The sequence below is a fragment of the Labrus mixtus genome, chromosome 6, assembly GCF_963584025.1.
Source record: "Labrus mixtus chromosome 6, fLabMix1.1, whole genome shotgun sequence".
Lineage (NCBI taxonomy): Eukaryota > Metazoa > Chordata > Actinopteri > Labriformes > Labridae > Labrus > Labrus mixtus.
In genome coordinates this window covers 10,006,614-10,025,741 of record NC_083617.1, presented here as the reverse complement: position 1 = coordinate 10,025,741, position 19,128 = coordinate 10,006,614, and the positions used below count along the sequence as shown (strand labels likewise).

General features: G+C 40.1%; 2 protein-coding genes across 2 annotated transcripts in view; one reads left to right on the top strand and one right to left on the bottom strand.

Annotated features, from left to right (window-relative positions):
- The window catches only part of gtpbp2a (GTP binding protein 2a), a 432,981-nt gene that overhangs the window by 85,876 nt on the left and 327,977 nt on the right, over positions 1–19,128 (top strand). The window lies entirely within an intron of this gene.
- Positions 1–19,128, bottom strand: part of LOC132975398 (protocadherin-15-like) — a 204,971-nt gene that overhangs the window by 23,622 nt on the left and 162,221 nt on the right. Inside the window, exons 25-27 of the mRNA XM_061039911.1 lie at positions 13,433–13,542; positions 11,850–11,990; positions 5,685–5,812 (exon numbers count right to left, since the gene is read on the bottom strand). Of these exons, the coding sequence (XP_060895894.1) occupies positions 5,685–5,812; positions 11,850–11,990; positions 13,433–13,542 (379 nt within the window). The remainder of the gene's footprint in view (positions 1–5,684; positions 5,813–11,849; positions 11,991–13,432; positions 13,543–19,128) is intronic.

Sequence of the window (19,128 nt, the reverse complement as noted above, 5' to 3'; positions counted from 1 at the left end):
AAATCATCTTATATTTTCACATTTGAGATTTCGATACAGTCTGCCCCAGCATCAGCCAACCATTGCCAGAGCTACCTGACCATGTCGGAGGCTGTATGGTTTTACACTTCTGACCATTTCCCCATCAATGATGTCACAGGAGATGTTTTAGTCCTGAACAGTTAATGGGAAATACCTGCTGTGACATCAGTGAATTGGGCCAGAAAAGCAAAAATAATAATAAAAAAAACCCACTACAGATTGGGCTTTCTTCCTTCTTTTATTCAGTGTTGTTTAACCCCTATAAAAACATCCATGACTGATGCCTCAATCATGCTGTTATTTGTCACACAAATACTCTGCAGTCATGAGAAAAAATCAAAACAAATACATTTTTCTTCTAGCAACATACCATAACTGTCAGGTTAGAGGCTGGAACTGGACGTTAGCAATGTTTATGCTAACAGATTGGGGGGGGGGGGGGGGGGGGGGGGGGGGGGGGGTGACATTTCCTTTTGTATATTCATGATTTGTTTCAACAGTGTCAAGTTATTCTGTTTTAGGATGTCAAAACACCATAGCTGGATAGCTATTATAATATTATTTTAAAAATTACACCTGCAGGCGGGTGTGGACCCACTGACAGCTTGGCACATTTTATTTAAAACTCACAGCAAACCTAGACAACATGTGAAAGAGTGAAGCCTTTGAGGGATGTCCTACTGATGGAGATATTTGCTCATAATTATTTCCCAAGCAGGTGTTCTGTAAAGTATCAGACAAGTAAAAAATAGAGCTACAACCAGAGGCCAACAAGGGCCTTCTTGAACTGTTGTTTGAGCAGTTGCTTTACCAACATTGAGATTGTCAATTCCTGAAGCTAACAAATCACAGGATTGTCATGGTAACCTCTTGGTAACATGTTCAGTCTGTATGAGCAGCTTAGCTTAAGTGAGGTCTCTCTAAATGTGACATTTGATTTGCCACATTCATTTGAAAATCCCATTGAAAAAAGATTATTTGAATAATGATAAAATACTCGAGAGTTTGATTCATTTTGGACAAGTGTCAAAACAGTTTATTCAATTAATAAAAAATAATTACAATGTAATAAATCATTTAAACCAATAAGAAAAGAAAAACCTTTTAGTTGGAAAAACCACAGAATATTGACCTCTAAGAACAAGTTCTGACTGGCCACAAAGACCCAACACAGGCATCAATTTTCCGCCTGCTTGTCTGTAGAAAGTGACACTGATAAATAGGTACAATCTCTTTTTTTCTCCTCAAGCTATTGGCAGGGAGGGGGGAGGAGGGGGGAGTGGGGGGCAAGGTTCCACCGAGAGGCCTGCATAAATCAACAAAGTGAGATATCCTGGTTGGCTGAAGAGACGTTCACCAAATACATGCACACTCATTATTTATGTGGGGCAAACCTTTTAAACTGTCACTGAGTGAGGGTTGTTTGCTGCAAGCTGCAAGAACACTGTGAGGGGAGAAATATATATCCAGAGTGTTGACATCAAAACAATCCACATATTATTAGGCTTCAGGCATCTCAACGTTGTTCAAAAGGTTTGTATTGTGTTTCAAGCGAGGCAAACTCATGAAACTAATTACTGACTGATTAAAAAAAACAGGGTCAGGTAAGAGCCACATGGCGCATAATGTAAAGTTTGAATCAGTCTTTCCTTCTACACAGCACAGTTTTTGCTTATGATGAAATATTTTTAATTTAACTTTTCCACTCCGATGAGATTTCACATCAGTAGTAAATTAGCCCAAGATAATTTGCTAATGCTGAAATGTGATACCTACTGCTTGAGGCTACTGAGACCTTTTTATGTGACGATGCCATTTTTGATTGAAGGTGGACGATAGCATGACGTCTCAAGTGTGGGAATATGCCAAATGTTCACTAAACTTCTCAAGATAATCTCCAAAGAAAGGGATGCGCAGCTTTGTTCTAAATTAAGTCGAGCACAAACACGGCACACTAGACATGCGTCCCACTAGGCTTCCCCTTGCAGAAATTACAGGATGATACTTGAAAAAATCTACACTTTGTTTTTACTTCTTTCTGAGAACGTCAGAAGATTATTCCAGAATTGGTCAGGTGATTGAATCAATGATTCACTATTCAGTGCCATTAGTTTTTACATATTTAGTCGTTTACGTATACTAATTTGAATAAATGTGTATTATTATAATTATTACTCTTATTTCATTTTAAATGAGTGCTGTGAACATTGAAATAAATAAATAGCATTGGTTTATTTGTTATCTGATGTTAGTCTCTGTGTAAAAAAAAGACCTGCAAATCACTTTAAGTGTCTTGATCCCACCATCTACATGACAAATGTTTGTTCCAACTAAATAGGAAAATACATAGGATATACTGTATGTTGGTTCAAATTAAGATGAGATTGTAGTGTTGTAGTCAAGACAGCACTAGCCGAGACCAAGACATACCCGAGACCAGAGTGCTCAGAGACCGAGACAAAACCAAGACTTTTATGGGCCGAGACCGAGTCACTTAGACCGTAACACTGGGAAGGTTGCGGATGTAACCGGGGGATAAAAATCTAATTATGAATGAATTGAAGAATTATTTGTTCTTTTAGAAAAGGGAGTTTTTCTTCTAATCACAGTATTGACGTGGAAAAATTGCAGAACAGCTGTGGTCTTGACTGGTTCTTAAAATCTGGAGTCCGCCCAGTCTGGTCTCTTGAGACCAAGACTGATTTTGAATACTACAACACTAGGAGATCATATTTCAATCTGAGCTTCAGTTCATATTAGGGCTGTCAGCATTATCTAGCCAATCATGATTGATTAAGGAAATGAATGCATTCATTTATTTATGGCGATTAATCACATGCTTTTTTGTCCCTTTAGGCGCACTGTGGATAAGCCTCCACAGTGTCTCCCTGTAGTCACAGTGATAGAAAAGAAAGACACTGCTGCATCTTTGAACATCTCATTTCACTTTAAAAAACTTTAAAAAACAGCTCAGCTGACAAGTCCAAAGTAATAACCACCTCATGAAACATTTCTCATTTTACCGTTCCTTTTTCTGTGGTTGAGTTAGTGATATAACCTTCACTCTAATGAAAAGGACCTTACTTTATTTCAAAACCAAAGCAGGGTTGAAAATCAAAATCAGCATGTAAAGATGTTACAAAAATTCTAAATAAAAGCCCAACAGTTTGACAAACAATGAGCAAACCTGGAGTTTTATTTGAGAAATTGAATATACTCCCTGCCTGCTTCTAACGCTCTTTTTACTTCTACACATCAACAAAGTCCTTACCCGTTTTTTTTAAATAAGGACAGGGTTATGCGTTGAGTGTTAGCTCCCCCCTCTGTATCATTTGACACATCTGCTGCGAGGTTTGAAATATCTTTTTATGGATCTTCTTTAATGGCCTTTGCTCTCCTCATCTTACCTGCTGGATATTAAACCCACTTCTTTTTCTTCAAAATCCTCTAGACTCCATTAGCCTTTGTCCAGTGTCCATTATACTATAAAAAGCTCCCATGTTTCCGGGCCAAGTCCCAGTTTAATTTAATCTAGCTGGAGTTCATTTTACTTATGTTCCCTTTCACCTTCAAAGTATTTTAAAAAGTAAAACACCATGTGATGTTCTGTGTCGGTTTTGATTACAAAAAAATATATATACAAAGTTTAAAAGTAATCATTCTTATAAAGTATCAAGGAGTTGAACCAGACAGGAATACGTATAAAAAAATTAATTAATCAATAAAAAGGGGTGAGAAATAAATACAGCCTTATAACAAGACATAACAAGAAAATATGCTTTTTTCCCCCCACAGAACGTAAAGCAGCCCTGACATAAGTTCTACTCTCAAGCCAAACGCTGCTTGGTACTCGCTCTAGTGCTTTATAAATAAACTTCTATTCTTCTATTCTATTCTACTCGCTCTAGTTCACTCTGTCACTGACTACATACATGCACAAAGACATCAAATATTCTGTTGATCACATGTAAGACTCTCAGCTGACAACATACTACGCAAACAGAATCTGAAGGCCGACTGTATCTGCTTGTCCCTTTGTCGTTCTCCAGGCCAGTGGTTACTGGAAGTGCTGTTGGGACCAAAGGCTCTGAAACAGCCTTTTAAGTGACAGAATAATCTCTTTTACATGTGAACACTGCAAATTCACACAGACACTGTCTGGGAGGGATGCATGTGTGAACGCAAACCAGCACTTTTGTTCACCTGGCTTTATGTAGACTTTTCCTGCTAGCCTCCTGGTAGCATTTTACAACAAAGCGGTGTAAGGGTGTGTACCTGAGCTTTATGCGGTGTGGGGGGAGGAAAGGGAGGGGTTAAGAATGGAGGGAATATATCATTTGATGATTTACTGTGATGTGCAATTTTACCTCCATTGATGAAAATTGAAACATTTGATCACAAAAAAAACAAAGCGGAGTAAGTGGGCAGACTGCTGATGCAGTAGCTTCAATGCTTAATACAACTGCTGACCTTAGTTGTTTACTTTTTATAAAACTTTTTTTTTACTGTTGTGTTGGTATTGTGTCCTTGCACATATACAGAGGTATCAGTACACTAACAGGTGACATTACTGACTCCTGACTCCTCCTGCACACTCTGTCCAACTGATTTGAACCTCCTCGCTGTGAGGCAACAGCGCTTACCACTACACCACTGTGCAGCCTAATATAGACCCTAATACATATATTCCAATTTTAATGTTTTTTGGAAGGTATACTTTACCCACACCAAATGCAAAAAAACAAGTTTGTGGGCAGTGAAATATTTGTGGATCATGATATATACTCATTTCACCACATCATCGTCTTGGTTACTATGATGGAGTTCAATTTGATACCTTTTGACCCTAAAAAATAAGGTTCAGTCTGTACAGTATGTAGCCTCATTAGTGAACCAGGAAAAACATTTTTTTAATACGAAATCACCTGCTGCTGCACGTGAAGCTCAGTGTTTCAAACGCACAGTAATAAACGAAATGTGACTCGGATAGATGTGACAACATTTCCTCCAGCCTCGGATCGTCTTTTATCTCCACCACGGTGGGTGGCGAGCAGGAAATAGAGAGACTACAGTAATACACCCGATGAAGAAACAACTAGACAGACAAACCCAGTACAACACAATAATCCTGACACCTTGACAAATGAACAAATGGCTTTTCATGAGAAACTCTGCATTCGCATATAAATGCATGACTGCGAGCTGCGGTGTTGACAGTCAGGGTGGGTTCTCAAGGATTTTGTACACACAAATAACAAAAAAAAAAAGTACACACTAACACTCACAACAGCCCACGCGTGCAGAGAATAGACATGGAGTGTACACAGAGTGACAGCGTGAAACCTTGTCAATGTGGGCTGATAGTCGGGCTAGATGTCCAGCTATGCTGCTGTGAACACGAGAGGATTACAGCACACAGCTGATCACACCTGTCTGTGGACCGGGCTGACGGCTGCGAGAGAGCGAAATTGAGGAGGAGATGAAGGGAGTGATAGCCGAAGGAGATAAAAGTGTGCCACAGCGAGCAGATCAGATGGCTTCTCCCGTCGTGGCTGCAGGGTAAGTGTTAACGAAGCAGGAGCAGACTCTGGCACTTTGGTTTCCAACCTGTTTTCATGTATGCTGATAACAAAAAAAAAGACAAAAGTAGGTGTTTTTCTTACCACTATCTTTAGCACCGAGCTGAAGATCTTTGTGTCCTCCGTCACGCCGCCTATGTAGAGCTTCCTGGAGAAGACGGGCGGGTGGTCGTTCTCATCCTCCACCTCGATGAAAACCTTTGCTGTGTTAGCTGCAAAAAAACAAAAACAAATAAATGTCACCTACTTTAACATCTTGCACAACCTTTTCAGTTTATGAGATACAAAAAACCCACCAAACACATCTTACAGTTTAACTCCAATTTCTGTACAAATGATGTACCTCCCGTCGAGTACCAATCGTTTAATAACCCAGGACTGCTTGACCCTCTCACTCTAAGAATTGGGACATACAAGTACAGAAATGTTCACCCATCGAGGTCACCGGCTGTTGAATGACGAGATCCAAACAGTCATCAGAACTGTGGTCGGTCAAATGTTGCAAAATTGAAACGTCAGTATAATTGGTCAGGGTCTTTAAATAGTGTGCAACTTCAAAAGAGAGCTTGAAGTAAATTGAACAGAATATTTTTTTTGTAAATGATCAGTGAAAGTTTCACGGAATGTTTTTTAAATGAGAACCCGTCGGCTAACCATCACTTCTTTCACATCAAGTCGTTCTTCTTTAATTATCCGTGGAGGGATGTTTTGACAAGCTCGGAAATTTACTCAATTTGGAAATTGAGACATCACATTCACCTCTCTGAAAAAACGTAAATGTGAGAATATGAATGGGGAAAGAAACTTTTTAACTTTATTTTGAACAAAAGTAGGCCGAGTGAGGTCGGGAAAACTCAACCACCTTTTAATGACTATAATGAAAGAATGTTTACTTGTTTTTTTTAATAGAGAAACCTGTGTTCTTGCTCCTAACTCCACCCTCTCTCAAAGAAAAGGCTGGAAACTTTGAGTAAATAATTATTCGGCTTAATTTTGTTTTGATTACAGCAAATATTTTGACAAGGGGGAAAAATGAATCTGGATTATGTTGATGAATTTCCTCTCTCTGCCGCTAAGAAGTAGTTCAGGAAAATAACTGAGCTGTTTGCATTCTGGTTAGTGGCCAATTAGCGATAACTCTCGGGCTCTGATTGAAATATGACTCTGTAAAACTATAAAAATGATGATGGAGGTTTACATTCCGAGCCATTACTTTTTAGAGGGGGATCTACTTTGCAGCGTTTATTGTTGAGAAGTTTGTTTTTCGCACAACTTGGGGGAAAACAACACCATCAATAAAAGGCTGTGAAAGCTTAACAAGCAAACCATTTGCACATTATTGGGAATAATAATTTGAAGGGCAAGCAATCACAAGGCAGCGAGACTCTCAGCGGAGTTTGAGGAAACACTGTGATAAAAAAAAGGCAAAAAAATTGGTCTTTTAATACTTCATTTGATGGCGAATAATTGGCTATTTTGTGAGGCTTTTTCAAATATCCATCCTGTTCCTTTAAACGGAAAAACACATATATAGCGAGCAAAACCCTTTTTTCACCTAACGTGTGCATGGCATAGTATTACTATATACAACTCAAAAATACTTCCAACATTGTAGTCTGGAGAAAAATATGCAGTGTCAAGGACCATTTTTCTTCTGGCAGCGTATCAGAATGTAAAGTCATGTGGCACCGGAGCTACGGATGCACCAGGGGAATGGAACAAACAAAAAACACAGCACATCAAATTGCAGGCACAAAAAAAAAGTGTGAGAGCACTACAGAGGGAGGAGGACTCCAGGGGCTTGAGGAAGAGGTCTGTCTCTTCGCTCTGTTCACACAAAGTGGCCGTAATCCATCCTCAGTATGAAGAGTGCATTATCATCTAGAGCAGGAGTGGGCAACTGGCGGCCCGGGGGCCACATGCGGCCCCCATTAACCCTCCACGCGGCCCTCAGATCAATTTTTTGATATAAATGAATCGGAAACATGAAGAAAACATGACAAGATCTGCCATGAGATCATGAAAACCAGAAATATGTCCATAATAATATTTGATCACTGGTATATGTTGAGTTAAATTTGAGACATAATTGACTGTAATCGTTTTTGTATCCTACAATTTGGCCCTCTGGCAGTGAGAATGAGATGATTGTGGCCCTTGCTTTGACCAAAGTTGCCCATCCCTGATCTAGAGAATATGTTCAATTCTGCCGCATAATTAGCATTAAAATATGTGTGCATTTCCATATGGACACATTGTATGGTACATGTCAAGATTCACGTCTTCATACACTGATGATGAAGACGATGCTTTGCGGAAATGATCATCAGGATAAGATGAAATAGCATTCACACACACACACGCATGCACACACACATGCACACACACGCGCTAATGGCTTTGCCTGCAGGAGCGTTAGTTCCTCTAGGGTTCACCGTCTTGACTAAGGACTCTTTACAACATGTTGACTGAAGGGGCCGGGGAGCAAGCCATGGACATTCTTATCGGGGGATCACCCTCTCTACCTTTGAACCAAAGAGAGAACAATGTGTGCTTTCCCACCGTGTAGTGAAAACACACTGGTCCTAACAGAACTGAGGACAAATCACTTTATAAATACTCTTATTAACTAAATTCTCATTATAGGGTAACTAAACTGAAGTATATGGGCATTAAGTAGTGTTGTTGATCAATTCTGATGTTAATCTTGACATTTGAGTTTAAAGTATTTTAATTCTACATATTGTGTTAGAAACATGCACAGCGACTGCCCTCTAAGCTAAAACCTGGTTACTGCAACATCTTTTTTCTATTGGCTGATCTGGAGGCAGGTGACCTATGTGGTGCCAGCTTTCCTCACCAAACCCTAAAAAACTACAGGTATGTAAGCTGACTCAGCAAATTGTGAGGAGTCAAGTGGATTAAGAGAATTGCGCTGATTGATGACGACTGAATCTTAAGTAGCTTGCAGTGAAATATGGCGATCGTAAAGTTATAAAACGGGGCTATCTGTTTAAAAATGTTAAAGCCATGATATCCAAATCCTCCGGGGGGGGGCATCATCTACCATTCAGAGACCTTCCCCTATCCTCTCTTGCGCTGACCTCGTCATCGGCTGCCTCAACACTTGCTGCCGTTGCAAACTGTTTGTGATCTGCAGGAGAGAAGTCCTCTACTTCAAAGCATTTTTCTGTCGCAGAAGTTCCATTGCTTCTTCTCGAGTTGCTCCTCATTTCTTAATAACCTAGCAAAACTTGCTAATCAGTTAATGTGTGTGTGTGTGTGTGTGTGTGTGTGTGTGAGTGCGTCTCATAAACTGTAAGATGTTGCAGCTGATCGTGACAGGATGAAGAAGTGAGCGGGCCTGCCTTATTATATCCCCCCTTGCCCTGTCCATCTGCGTTTTCAATACTTCTAGGAACTGTTGGAACCATATCTTATTTTTTTTAGTCATTCAGCACTGCAGGAACTCTGAACTATTTTAGTTCCTAGAACCCCGTTTAGAGGAACATTTTTAGATCCTGCTTCAGAGTAGGAACTCTTCTAGCACCATGGCGAGGCAAATGCAGACAGAAATTTTTTTTTTCTATGCTGAGTAGTTCTCAGGGAACTCCCTAGTGAGAGGAAAGGTACTCATATCGACATTATAATTATACATGTACAAAAAAATCTTAGTCCCTCTGCACTCAGCTCATTGATAACAGGGAAACTCTCCATCATATGTGTTAGAGTGTCCTCTGCTTTACATCCATCTGATAGGTGACGTGCTCAGTGTATTTTAGTATGTGTGTGTAATTGCTGTCATCGATAGGTGAGAAACAGATGATGTGAGAAGAAGAGCAGCAGGTCTGGTGGGTCATTGATTATTCACTTGAAGCTCTAATGGTTGAAATGTGAGGTATGGATGGAACTAGCTGTTAGCACTTCATCTCTCGTTATAGAAAACCATAATCAGGAAACTGTCCATTTACAAACCTAATGATATCTCAGCTGAGGCACAGCCATCCAGAGAGACGACTCTAAGGGTCTTGGTATTCTTCAAACAAAGGACAATCTCACAAATGTCTACTTTATGCACAGTAATTGGCCAGGTATGAGGAAAGACGGTTTGAATATCCCTTTGCCTGTACTAAAGTACATCTATTGCTATTTATAATTACCACCGTGTGCAGCATCGTAAATGTGGTGATTGCTGCGCTGAGTTCACGCTGACATGCATCACTCTCCATAATCACATCCTCCCAAATTGGCGGCGTGTTTACACTGCAAAATGTCTGCGCAGGTTCTCAGTCATCCAGGTCATGGACTTTACTCGGTTTAAGATGTTGAAGACGCTTCACCTCTCTGAAAGGCGTCCTCAGTTCAGAGGAGAGGTGAAACGTCTTCAAGATCTTAAACTGAGTCCAGTTGCCTTTGGATCAAGCTTTGAATTAAGCTGCAAGGTTTCCAGTCTCTCCGTCTGCTCTGTCTTTGCCATGCACTGGTAATGTGCTATTGATTCAGCTCCACCAACCCCAGCAACCACCTGTAGGCTCTGATTAGGAGGGGGGGTGAGGGGGGTGTTGAGATGTTATCTAATCACACCTTAGATTTCTACATGTTAAAGACATCTGGGAGGAGTGATGAGGTCAGCACTCGACCCCCCAAACAGAAACAATGTTTTGATACAGCAATCGACATTTCCAACCATGACAAACGTGTGTTGTCTGACTGAAATGGCAGAAGAGGGTTTTCTGGCACAACCTCACCAACTACACAGGTGCGTGGGGAGTAAGGCCCCGTGTCCACCTAGCGTTTTTTTCTCATTGTTTTCAATGATTAGAGAGCGTTCGCTGCATAAAGCGTCCCGCCTTGGTGAAAAGTGCAGCGCCCAGCTTCTTTTTTTTACAAGTGGTCTGCAGTTTAAGTGCGGCCACTCCAAGTGGCCGCACTTAAATGTACCATAATGTATGATAGCCCCCGTATTTTAGTCTCCTACGGATATAAAACATACAGTAAAAAGTAACGGAGCAGTGTCGGTCATACAGCGGCCGTTGTGAACAGACTGTAACAGTGGTCATAGAGACAGGACGGACGAGCAGCGCTTTTCTTATCTTTCTGCCCGGAAAAAAATGCTAGGTGGACGCAAGAGGTCAAAAAGCTCCAGCAACACTTAAAGTAGGAAAATCAACTTTATGAACTTTATTGGACCAATAATCATAAAGCTGATCTTCACACTTCAAGTGTTGTCTGACTGAAACAACATTATTAAGGATTGAGGATACTGTTGGCCTGATGGGATGCTTTAAAATAACAGATACATCATATTCTTATGGGGGGAAAAAACCCCACAGCTGAACGATCAGAATCAAACATGTCCATTTATGAATAATGTTTAACTCTTCAAAATTCTCAAGGTAAAAGAATAACACAGATGTGATGCTAAAGAGGTAGAGAAAGCATTATCAAACAAGAAATACATTTTTTAAGCAATGGAAAATGCAAAATATGTATGAAAAAAATAAAGCTGGCACTGCAATAAAGCTGCAGAAATAGAATGAAATCTCATCTTAAAGCAAACGTAGTCAAAAAATTGCAAAGCGATCAAATATAGTCAAACAAACAAGTCGACCAACAACAGCGATGCAGAGTTTTGATGCGCTGCGAGGGAAAACAAACAAATACAGTACACATTTGGTCAATTTAAAATCAGCTTGCTGTTGAAACGGCCAGCGGATCTGAGCAATCAAGCACAGGCTGCAGCAAACCTGCCACCAATTACATGAATGGATCAGTACAGTGGAGAAAGGCCACGGTGCATGAAGCATGAAAGTACAGCAATAAACACTGTGACCAAATATTTCTCTTGTTTTGTTTCAACTCTGGAGCCTTTACTGGCTATGCAGAACAAGTGGATGTCGTATTTAAAAGGGGTGTCATAGTCATGTAATAAAACGGGATCACAATGTTCTTAGGCTGTGTTTTTTTCCTCCTTAGCATCAACCTCCACAAACATGTAATAATCCAAACACATTTAAGGACATTTTTGAATAACAGTTCTGCATAATTGCAGTCAATGTGGGAATAAATGTAAAGGCTCAAAATACGTCAGATTTTCCTGCAGCTGCATTAAATCCTAATCTGTCACAGTAAAGGATTATGTTTAAATATAAATGCAACACCTGGAATCATATGAAACAACATTCCTTTTCTGCTTTTCCTAAACCGCAGCTCAACCTTCAGCGTCTTTCTCGGTGAGACATTTCTTACTTTTTGAAGGCACACGCAGGTTGGACATGACAACCACCATGGAGTCCGCCTGAACCCGGAGCACATAGGAGGTCACATTTTCATAATCCAGAGGTTTAGCTGTGGAGATGACACCTGTCCTGTTGTTCACCTCGAAATGACCTGAAGCAAAAAAAAAAAAGGACAAAAACTGAGACATAGTGGAGAAAAAATGTCTAGCAGCATAGTTAAGCCTCCTTTTATAAACATCAAAGTGTGCTGATAAGAGTTATATAACTTGGCTTTTGTTTGCACTCTTGGCGCTACTCATCTCAGCGTTGTTAAAAAGCCACTCCTGCAGGTATAACACTTGAATGCATTTATACTTCTTCACAGGACCTCTTCTCTTCATGGCCAATTGGTTTTTTAGTGTGGCGCTCAATAGAATCTTTTTACCTACTTCCATGCACAAATGACAGAAATTTGAAGCTGTGTCATCTTACAGTTGTAAATATCCACATGCGCTATATATAAAAAAATATATAAAAATAAGAGTCTGCAGTGAGTTCCAATAAGGAAATAATACACAAACAGCATGAAATTGAACAAAGGCTGCCTAAGTGGTGGATGTTCAAACTTATTTTGCAGCTGAGTGACTGTTTAGTTGGCGCACTGACAAAAGGGCATATCACAGAAATACAGCTGGCTGGTTTTTTTTTGCCTCCTTTAATGGAATAGAAAGACCCTAACTCCTCTGTGGCTTTGTAAAAAGGTCATGCTTCAAAACGCCTTTGCTTCCCTTCAGAGCAGTACTGCTGGGGGGGTGGGGGGGGGGGGGGGGGGGCGGGAGGTTGATTCACAGAACTCTTAATAGGTCTTGAGTTCGCAATTTCCAGGAACATGTGAGGAAAAACTGATTCTTGTTTCTGCATGACAAAGACAAAGATCCTCTGGGGGAGCCCATGTGGTTCATAGTGGAAAGGGGTTAATGGCTGCCACTGTGCTTACTGCTCCCGCTCACAGGTACGCCTCCTAATTCTGGCTTGAATACCAGAGCTTACTTTGAACATGTCTGCTGTGCCCTCTGTCTCTCTCTCGGGGTGTAATTATGCTTTTCACACTTCTCAACATGTGCGAAAAAAGCGCAAAAAAAAAAATCCTTTTCTCTCCTTCGACACAAAGACAAGACGCTGCAGCACATAACACTACGATGTGCATGCCACGTTTTCCAGAATGACATGGGAGCTTCTCCAGGAGTATTTCAAGGTTTTCTGGTTGGTTCAAAAAACATGTTTTTACGCATACTTCTTTACCGTGATAAAAATCGTTTTCTTTTTTTTTTTTTTTTATGTCTGCTTTTGTCCGAGAAAAGCCTTTTGTAAAAGTTTGAAAAAAAAAACACAGAATAGAATTTTTATGTAGAAAAAATCAAACAAGGACGAGAGAGGGCTTTATACTCCAACAAAAAGGCTGTATCATTATTTAAGTTGGTGTGTCTGTCAGGAGTACAGGAGGAAGAAAAACTATTGTACTGTAAAGTAAATAATGCAATCGTTGTATATGCCCTCTAGTCTTAATTTAAAGGGAATATGAGAGTGTATTGTATATGAATCATTGGCACAAACCTAGTTCATTTCCAGCCACGATGGAGTAGAAGATGGTTTGGTTGATAGCAGCAGCTAGGATTGTCCCCACTGCTGTGCCGCTAGGAGCCAGCTCGCTAACGAGAGCAAACCTGGAAAGACAAAGAACACAAATCATAGCACATATGTTCTGTTACGCAGGGAAGGCTTTGTTAATACTCTTATAACTGTGCCCAGGTTCGAATCCAGCCTGTGGCTCCTTTCCCGCATGTCATTCCCCACTCTCTCTCTCTCTCCCTGATTTCCAACTCTATCCACTGTCCTATCTCTCCATTAAAGGCACTAAAGCCCAAAAATAAATCTTTAAAAAACTGTGTTTTTTTGTTTGTTTTTTTTTTACTTAATCAGCAAAGAGGAGATTATTTTCAATGCTTTTTCCTCCTCTTTTGGTAACGAATTATCCCTAAAGCTGTTTTCACAGAATGTATACAGCCTGCCCCAGAAATGTTCCTGAGTTATATTCACATATGTCCCTAACAGCATGAAGTGTTCCCTGTGAAATGGTAGAGCAGGGCCCTAAAGAGGCAGGACTTGACATTAAAATGACATTATAATGCTGAGAAAATAATCAAGATGGCAGACAAGGCACAGTCCAAGGCAATAGTGACAGTTTTTCCTTTCATGAAAAAATAAGGGCAACATGTTATTGCACGTATCACAGTATCAACTAGATAGCAGAGAACAAACTGGCTGACAGAATATAAAACTGCTCTTTTACATGCATGACATTCACACAGGTCGCTCGCTGGTCACGTGACATAAATGTCATCGCCCCCCCCCCCCCCCCCCCTCGATCTACTGTGGGGAATTTTCCTGACTTTTAGTGCTGTGTTCACACATCAGCCCACCCTGACTTGACGTGGAAAAAACTTTACTAAGAGGCTGGCAGGATCATTTATGTGTAAAGTCAGGGGTGGAAAAATGTGGCTGTTTGGGTTCACACATGCAGCTCACCCTGATCATTTTGAGACATTTTCAAGAGTTGTGTTCACGTGTGAAGGGTGTGATCTTATAATCTGCTTTGAATGAAATTTAGGTTTAGAAAATAACCATTCGTAACATCACAATTAAACTGATTGATGTTTTGTTCCAATGAGAATATCTTTTTAGCTTTAATTTCTCTTTTCAAGTGTAGTTTTTTCCGTTCACTTTAACTACACTGAAGTCTCCAGATGGCAGTACAGCACATTATTTGATCCTCTTTTATCAATGAATAAATAAACGATCTCCCTCTAAGGGAACACAATGTAGTTTGGGTAAAAATATGACTTATAAATAAAGAATCCAAAACTTCATGTTCTTATGCCAAAATCCCTCCACATACACAGCAGCAGCAGCAGTAATAATGTTGGCTGTGTATCTTTGGAAGCAGATACGTAATAACATGAGCCAACTTCTCACTTTATTCATTAACCCAGTGGATATTTCTGCAATGAGTGTATGGTAGGGCTGCAGAATGAAACATAATTTAAGAATTTAAATTTTAAATTTGAGCATTTGCAATAAAAACATTTCACAAGTCTGAATTTATTGCAATAAATAAGTAACGACTATTTAAACAGACAAGCAATGCCTTCTCAATCAGAACTTGAGGTTCATTGTTCAGCTCATGAACGAGATTTGAGTGTAGCTCACCCTGGAGATAGTGAACAAGGTACCAAGCACTGTGTGCCGAAGTCAGATATAAAACACTGGGAATGTATCATACATGATGACATCTGACCAATAGAATCCCTGGCATGAAATATAAAGTTTGGTCACACTTCCAGTATGCTTTTTAAAAAAATATTTTTCTGTGATAAATGTATACTGTACCTGCCTTTTTCACAATGCTTTTAATCTGAATTGTTGTCCAGGACAGTTGTGTAGAGATGAAAGTCACTTTAAAAAGCTCTGTAGCTCTCTCTTGTGGATCCTGCTGAACTGTCTTTGAAACAAACTCTGTTATAAATCATAGGCTGCAGGTAAGCTATGTTAATAACTTAAAAACATCATGTTATAGGCAACATGCATTCCTGTTTGATCGCCCTCACGTTCTTTGCCTCCCTCCCTCTCTTATGTCTCCCACTGAATACTGTTGTTTCTTATGCCTGTATATTAATTAAGAACCTGTTTATAATGTCATTAAGGCAGTTTCAATAAAGCCCAACCCTGAAGCCTGTAAAGGAACTGAAACCACCTCTGTATAGGTATAGCAGAGGTGCTAAGTGAAGAGTAATTAATATGCATTCTTTATTGACATGTTTTAATTAGGCCTATTTATGGCTGAGCACAAGATGGAATCGATCCTCATGAAATTTTAATAGTACAGGTATAGAGTTTATGACCTTAATTTGGGTATAACTTGAGAGTGAATGATGACTACAAGGAGAGATGGGAGAGATGGGAGCTGTGGCTCAGTTGGTAGAGTTTGTCGTCTCTTAACCGGGAGGTTAGGGGTTGAATCCCACATGTGCGATGTGTCCTTGTGCAAGACACTTAACCCCAAGTAGCTCCTGCTGCTTTGTTGGTGTTGTATGAATGGGATTAGTTACCTCTGATGGTCACTTTACACAGCAGCCTCTGCCTTCAGTGTGTGAATGGGTAGGTGTGACATGCTGTGTCAAAGCACTTTGAGTAAGTCGAAAACTGGAAAGGTGCCAAAGCAGCTAAGTCCATTTACCTTTTACCATAGTCCTGACTGCTTTCCTCAGGTGGCATGGGCAGTAAGTGTAAGACCATTGGTATCGTTAAAGAATCACAGCAGCTTTTGGTTGGTTCTGCAGGACCTGTAGCCTCTACAACACAGCCCATATATGCAGTTTTCAGTCTAGAAAGAAAAATCTATAAAACATTAAAATGCTTTTATTTTGAATCCTTCTGAATAAACTGATTTTTGTAACAGGATTTTCTTTGTGCAAGTTTAAACAAAGAACCTCTCTTCATCCAAAATCTGACTGCCAAACAAGCTGTTTTTTTTTTTTTTTTTTTGGGGGGGGGGGTGTTTGCCATCGGATGAATAATTAATATCCATAGAGAAGATTTGATAGTAAATGCAGCACAAATTGTTCTGTGAACACAATGGAGTGTTTTTCCCCCACTGATAAGATACACTTTGCAACAGCTAATGACTCTGCTGACTATCAGGCACAGAAGTGGGTAATCATATCCAGCAGATATGATTGTCAGCGCTCTACACAGAAATTACAGCTGCAATAAATAGCAGAGAGCCCTGTCGTTGCAGTGTGTCGGTGAGGGCTGATTTAAGCTGATAATGTAATGTCGCTGTGACACCCTCTTGTTATACTGCGACTGTGTTCCCCCCACTTCTGTGTGTGCGTGTGTGTGTGTGTGTGTGTGTGTGTGTGTGAGAGAGTGAGAGAGAAAGTGAATTTGGGCATGCATGGTTCAAAGTTTGACTTTGATTCGCAGCAGCAGTACGAAATCTGTGACAATGACGTGGGAGTAACACTTGCTCCATAATCAGTCAGATTCTATTATACAGTCAATGTCAGTGTAAAAGGGTATTTTGGGGGAATAGAAGCTATCTTGGCAGGCAGTGTTTTAAACACAGACTGGAGGCAATTGGACGCCTCAGGTCTTTGTTTATAACACATTTTCCAATGCTTTCATCTCTCTCATCTTTGCTGACCCCTCAGCTCCAGCACATTTAACTACATGAATAATAAAAACTACCCAGAGAAGCAAAATGCGGTCGGACCAAGTTCCCCTTCTGGGTTTTTTTTTTTTTTTTTTGGGTTATTTTATCAAGCAACTCCCCCTTATAGGATTACACTTGTGAGAGGCTCCACAAGGCACACTGAGCCAATTTCCCAGGGTGAAGATGGAGAGTAGGAAGAAGTTATTCCACAGAAACAGCGAGGAGTGTTTGCTGAGGGGATACACAGGTGTAGAGACAATAAATGACACTGTCTTGGAGCTCACTGGAGTATAACGACACACTCAGTAACTTTTTAGACACCTGGCAGCGGGTATGAAAGAAGTCACTATAGAGTATGTGTTTAAAGTTTCAGAGGCATACAAAAGGTGCAAACTGTATGTTCTTGAAGGACATGGAGTAAAAAAAAAAAATCCTGTCTATCCATCGTGGAGGCTACAGTTCCATTCTCTGGAGACAAAACAACCCCAAGGACACCGCGAGTTTAGATGAACTCCGGAAATATATAACATCCACGAGGCAGACAATGAAATAACATGCTATCCTCAGAGATTAAACTGTCGAGTGTATATGCAGCGATGAACTGACTGAAACACAAAGCCCTTCAAGCAAAATAACGTGCTGTTGTTGACACGTGATTAATGTGTGTAAATGACTCCTGTTCAATTTCCCCTTTAGGCCTACTGTTGGGCTGTCACTGAATAATTGCTGTATCTGTGCAATGCAATAGGGAGCATAAAGCTCCGCAATGTTCCACGATTGAAAGGAACCAATTCGTTTATGTGGCCTTCACATACTGTATGTAGCGATAAAAGGAACAAAAGTGTGACACAGATGCTGTTATTACATCTATGTACCTTCTCTTTAAAAAAACACCTTTCAGTAAAGCAATGTCTACTGTAAAGAGGAACAGCCATTAAGTCCATATACCGTTTGTTATATGAGACGGTTTTCATCACACATTCATAACTGTGTGATGTCGATAACGGAGGGATTCAAACACTAACCATGCTCATGGCACACACTGCAGAGGCAATTTAATGTGATGAATTCTTTCATATGGCAATTCATAAGCCTACACACAATACGGTATCAGACAGCGTTGAGCCACATTAAATATCTTTTGCTCATTTTTGACTATTCTCAGAGTGTTTTTTTTTTTTTACTTTAGACTAGTCTGAATCTAAATTTCCATTTAATTGACAGGGAAAATAGTTGCTAGGTACATCTCTAGATATAATGCAGAGAGCATTTTACTCAGACATGTTAAGAAAACCCATACCAGTACCAGAACTTTCGTCTTATATAGCCTAAGATGTGTTATTGTTGTTCTGCTACAGCAGGCAATGCACCAATCTCATGGGACAAAAGTCAAAGGCTAGCATAATGCTAACAACCAATGTTTTCATCAACCACTGTATATATAATTTTTTACACTGTATCGTACAAAAGTCAAATCCTAGTATCTGTATCATTAACAGTAGCAAAAAAAAAAGCATCAGAGGGGAGAGGCAGGCCAGCAGGTAACACTCTGCCCCTACAAGAAAGACGATCACAGATACTAGAGCTGGGAACTAAAATTGGTTTTCTACAAATCTGAAGAGGCAGTCGATAAAATGCCGAACTTTAAAAGCTTTATAGAAACTGTCTGCTGGCGTGGTTTACTTCCGCAAGCGGTGTCGGCTCGGGCACGCACTTACTTTGTTTTTTTTTGGACTTTGACAGCGTGTCTTTTTATGTTCATAAACTGGTTGACTGTTAGTTTACGCTCTGTTGTACTTCTTCATTAAAAGAATGGCTTTCTGTTGTGGCGAGAGACAAACTGTTCAAATTTGCTCCCCCCCCAACTCTTTACCATCCCTACACTTTGTTTGTACCTCAGACAAAATATCAAATCTGACCGGTTGAAGTTATTTGTACATGCCCCTCAAGTATGATTCTGGTTTGTTATTTTTTCATGAGGCTCAATCACTTTCTGCAGAGATCATTGGCATGTTCCCAAGTACTTCAAAACGCTACA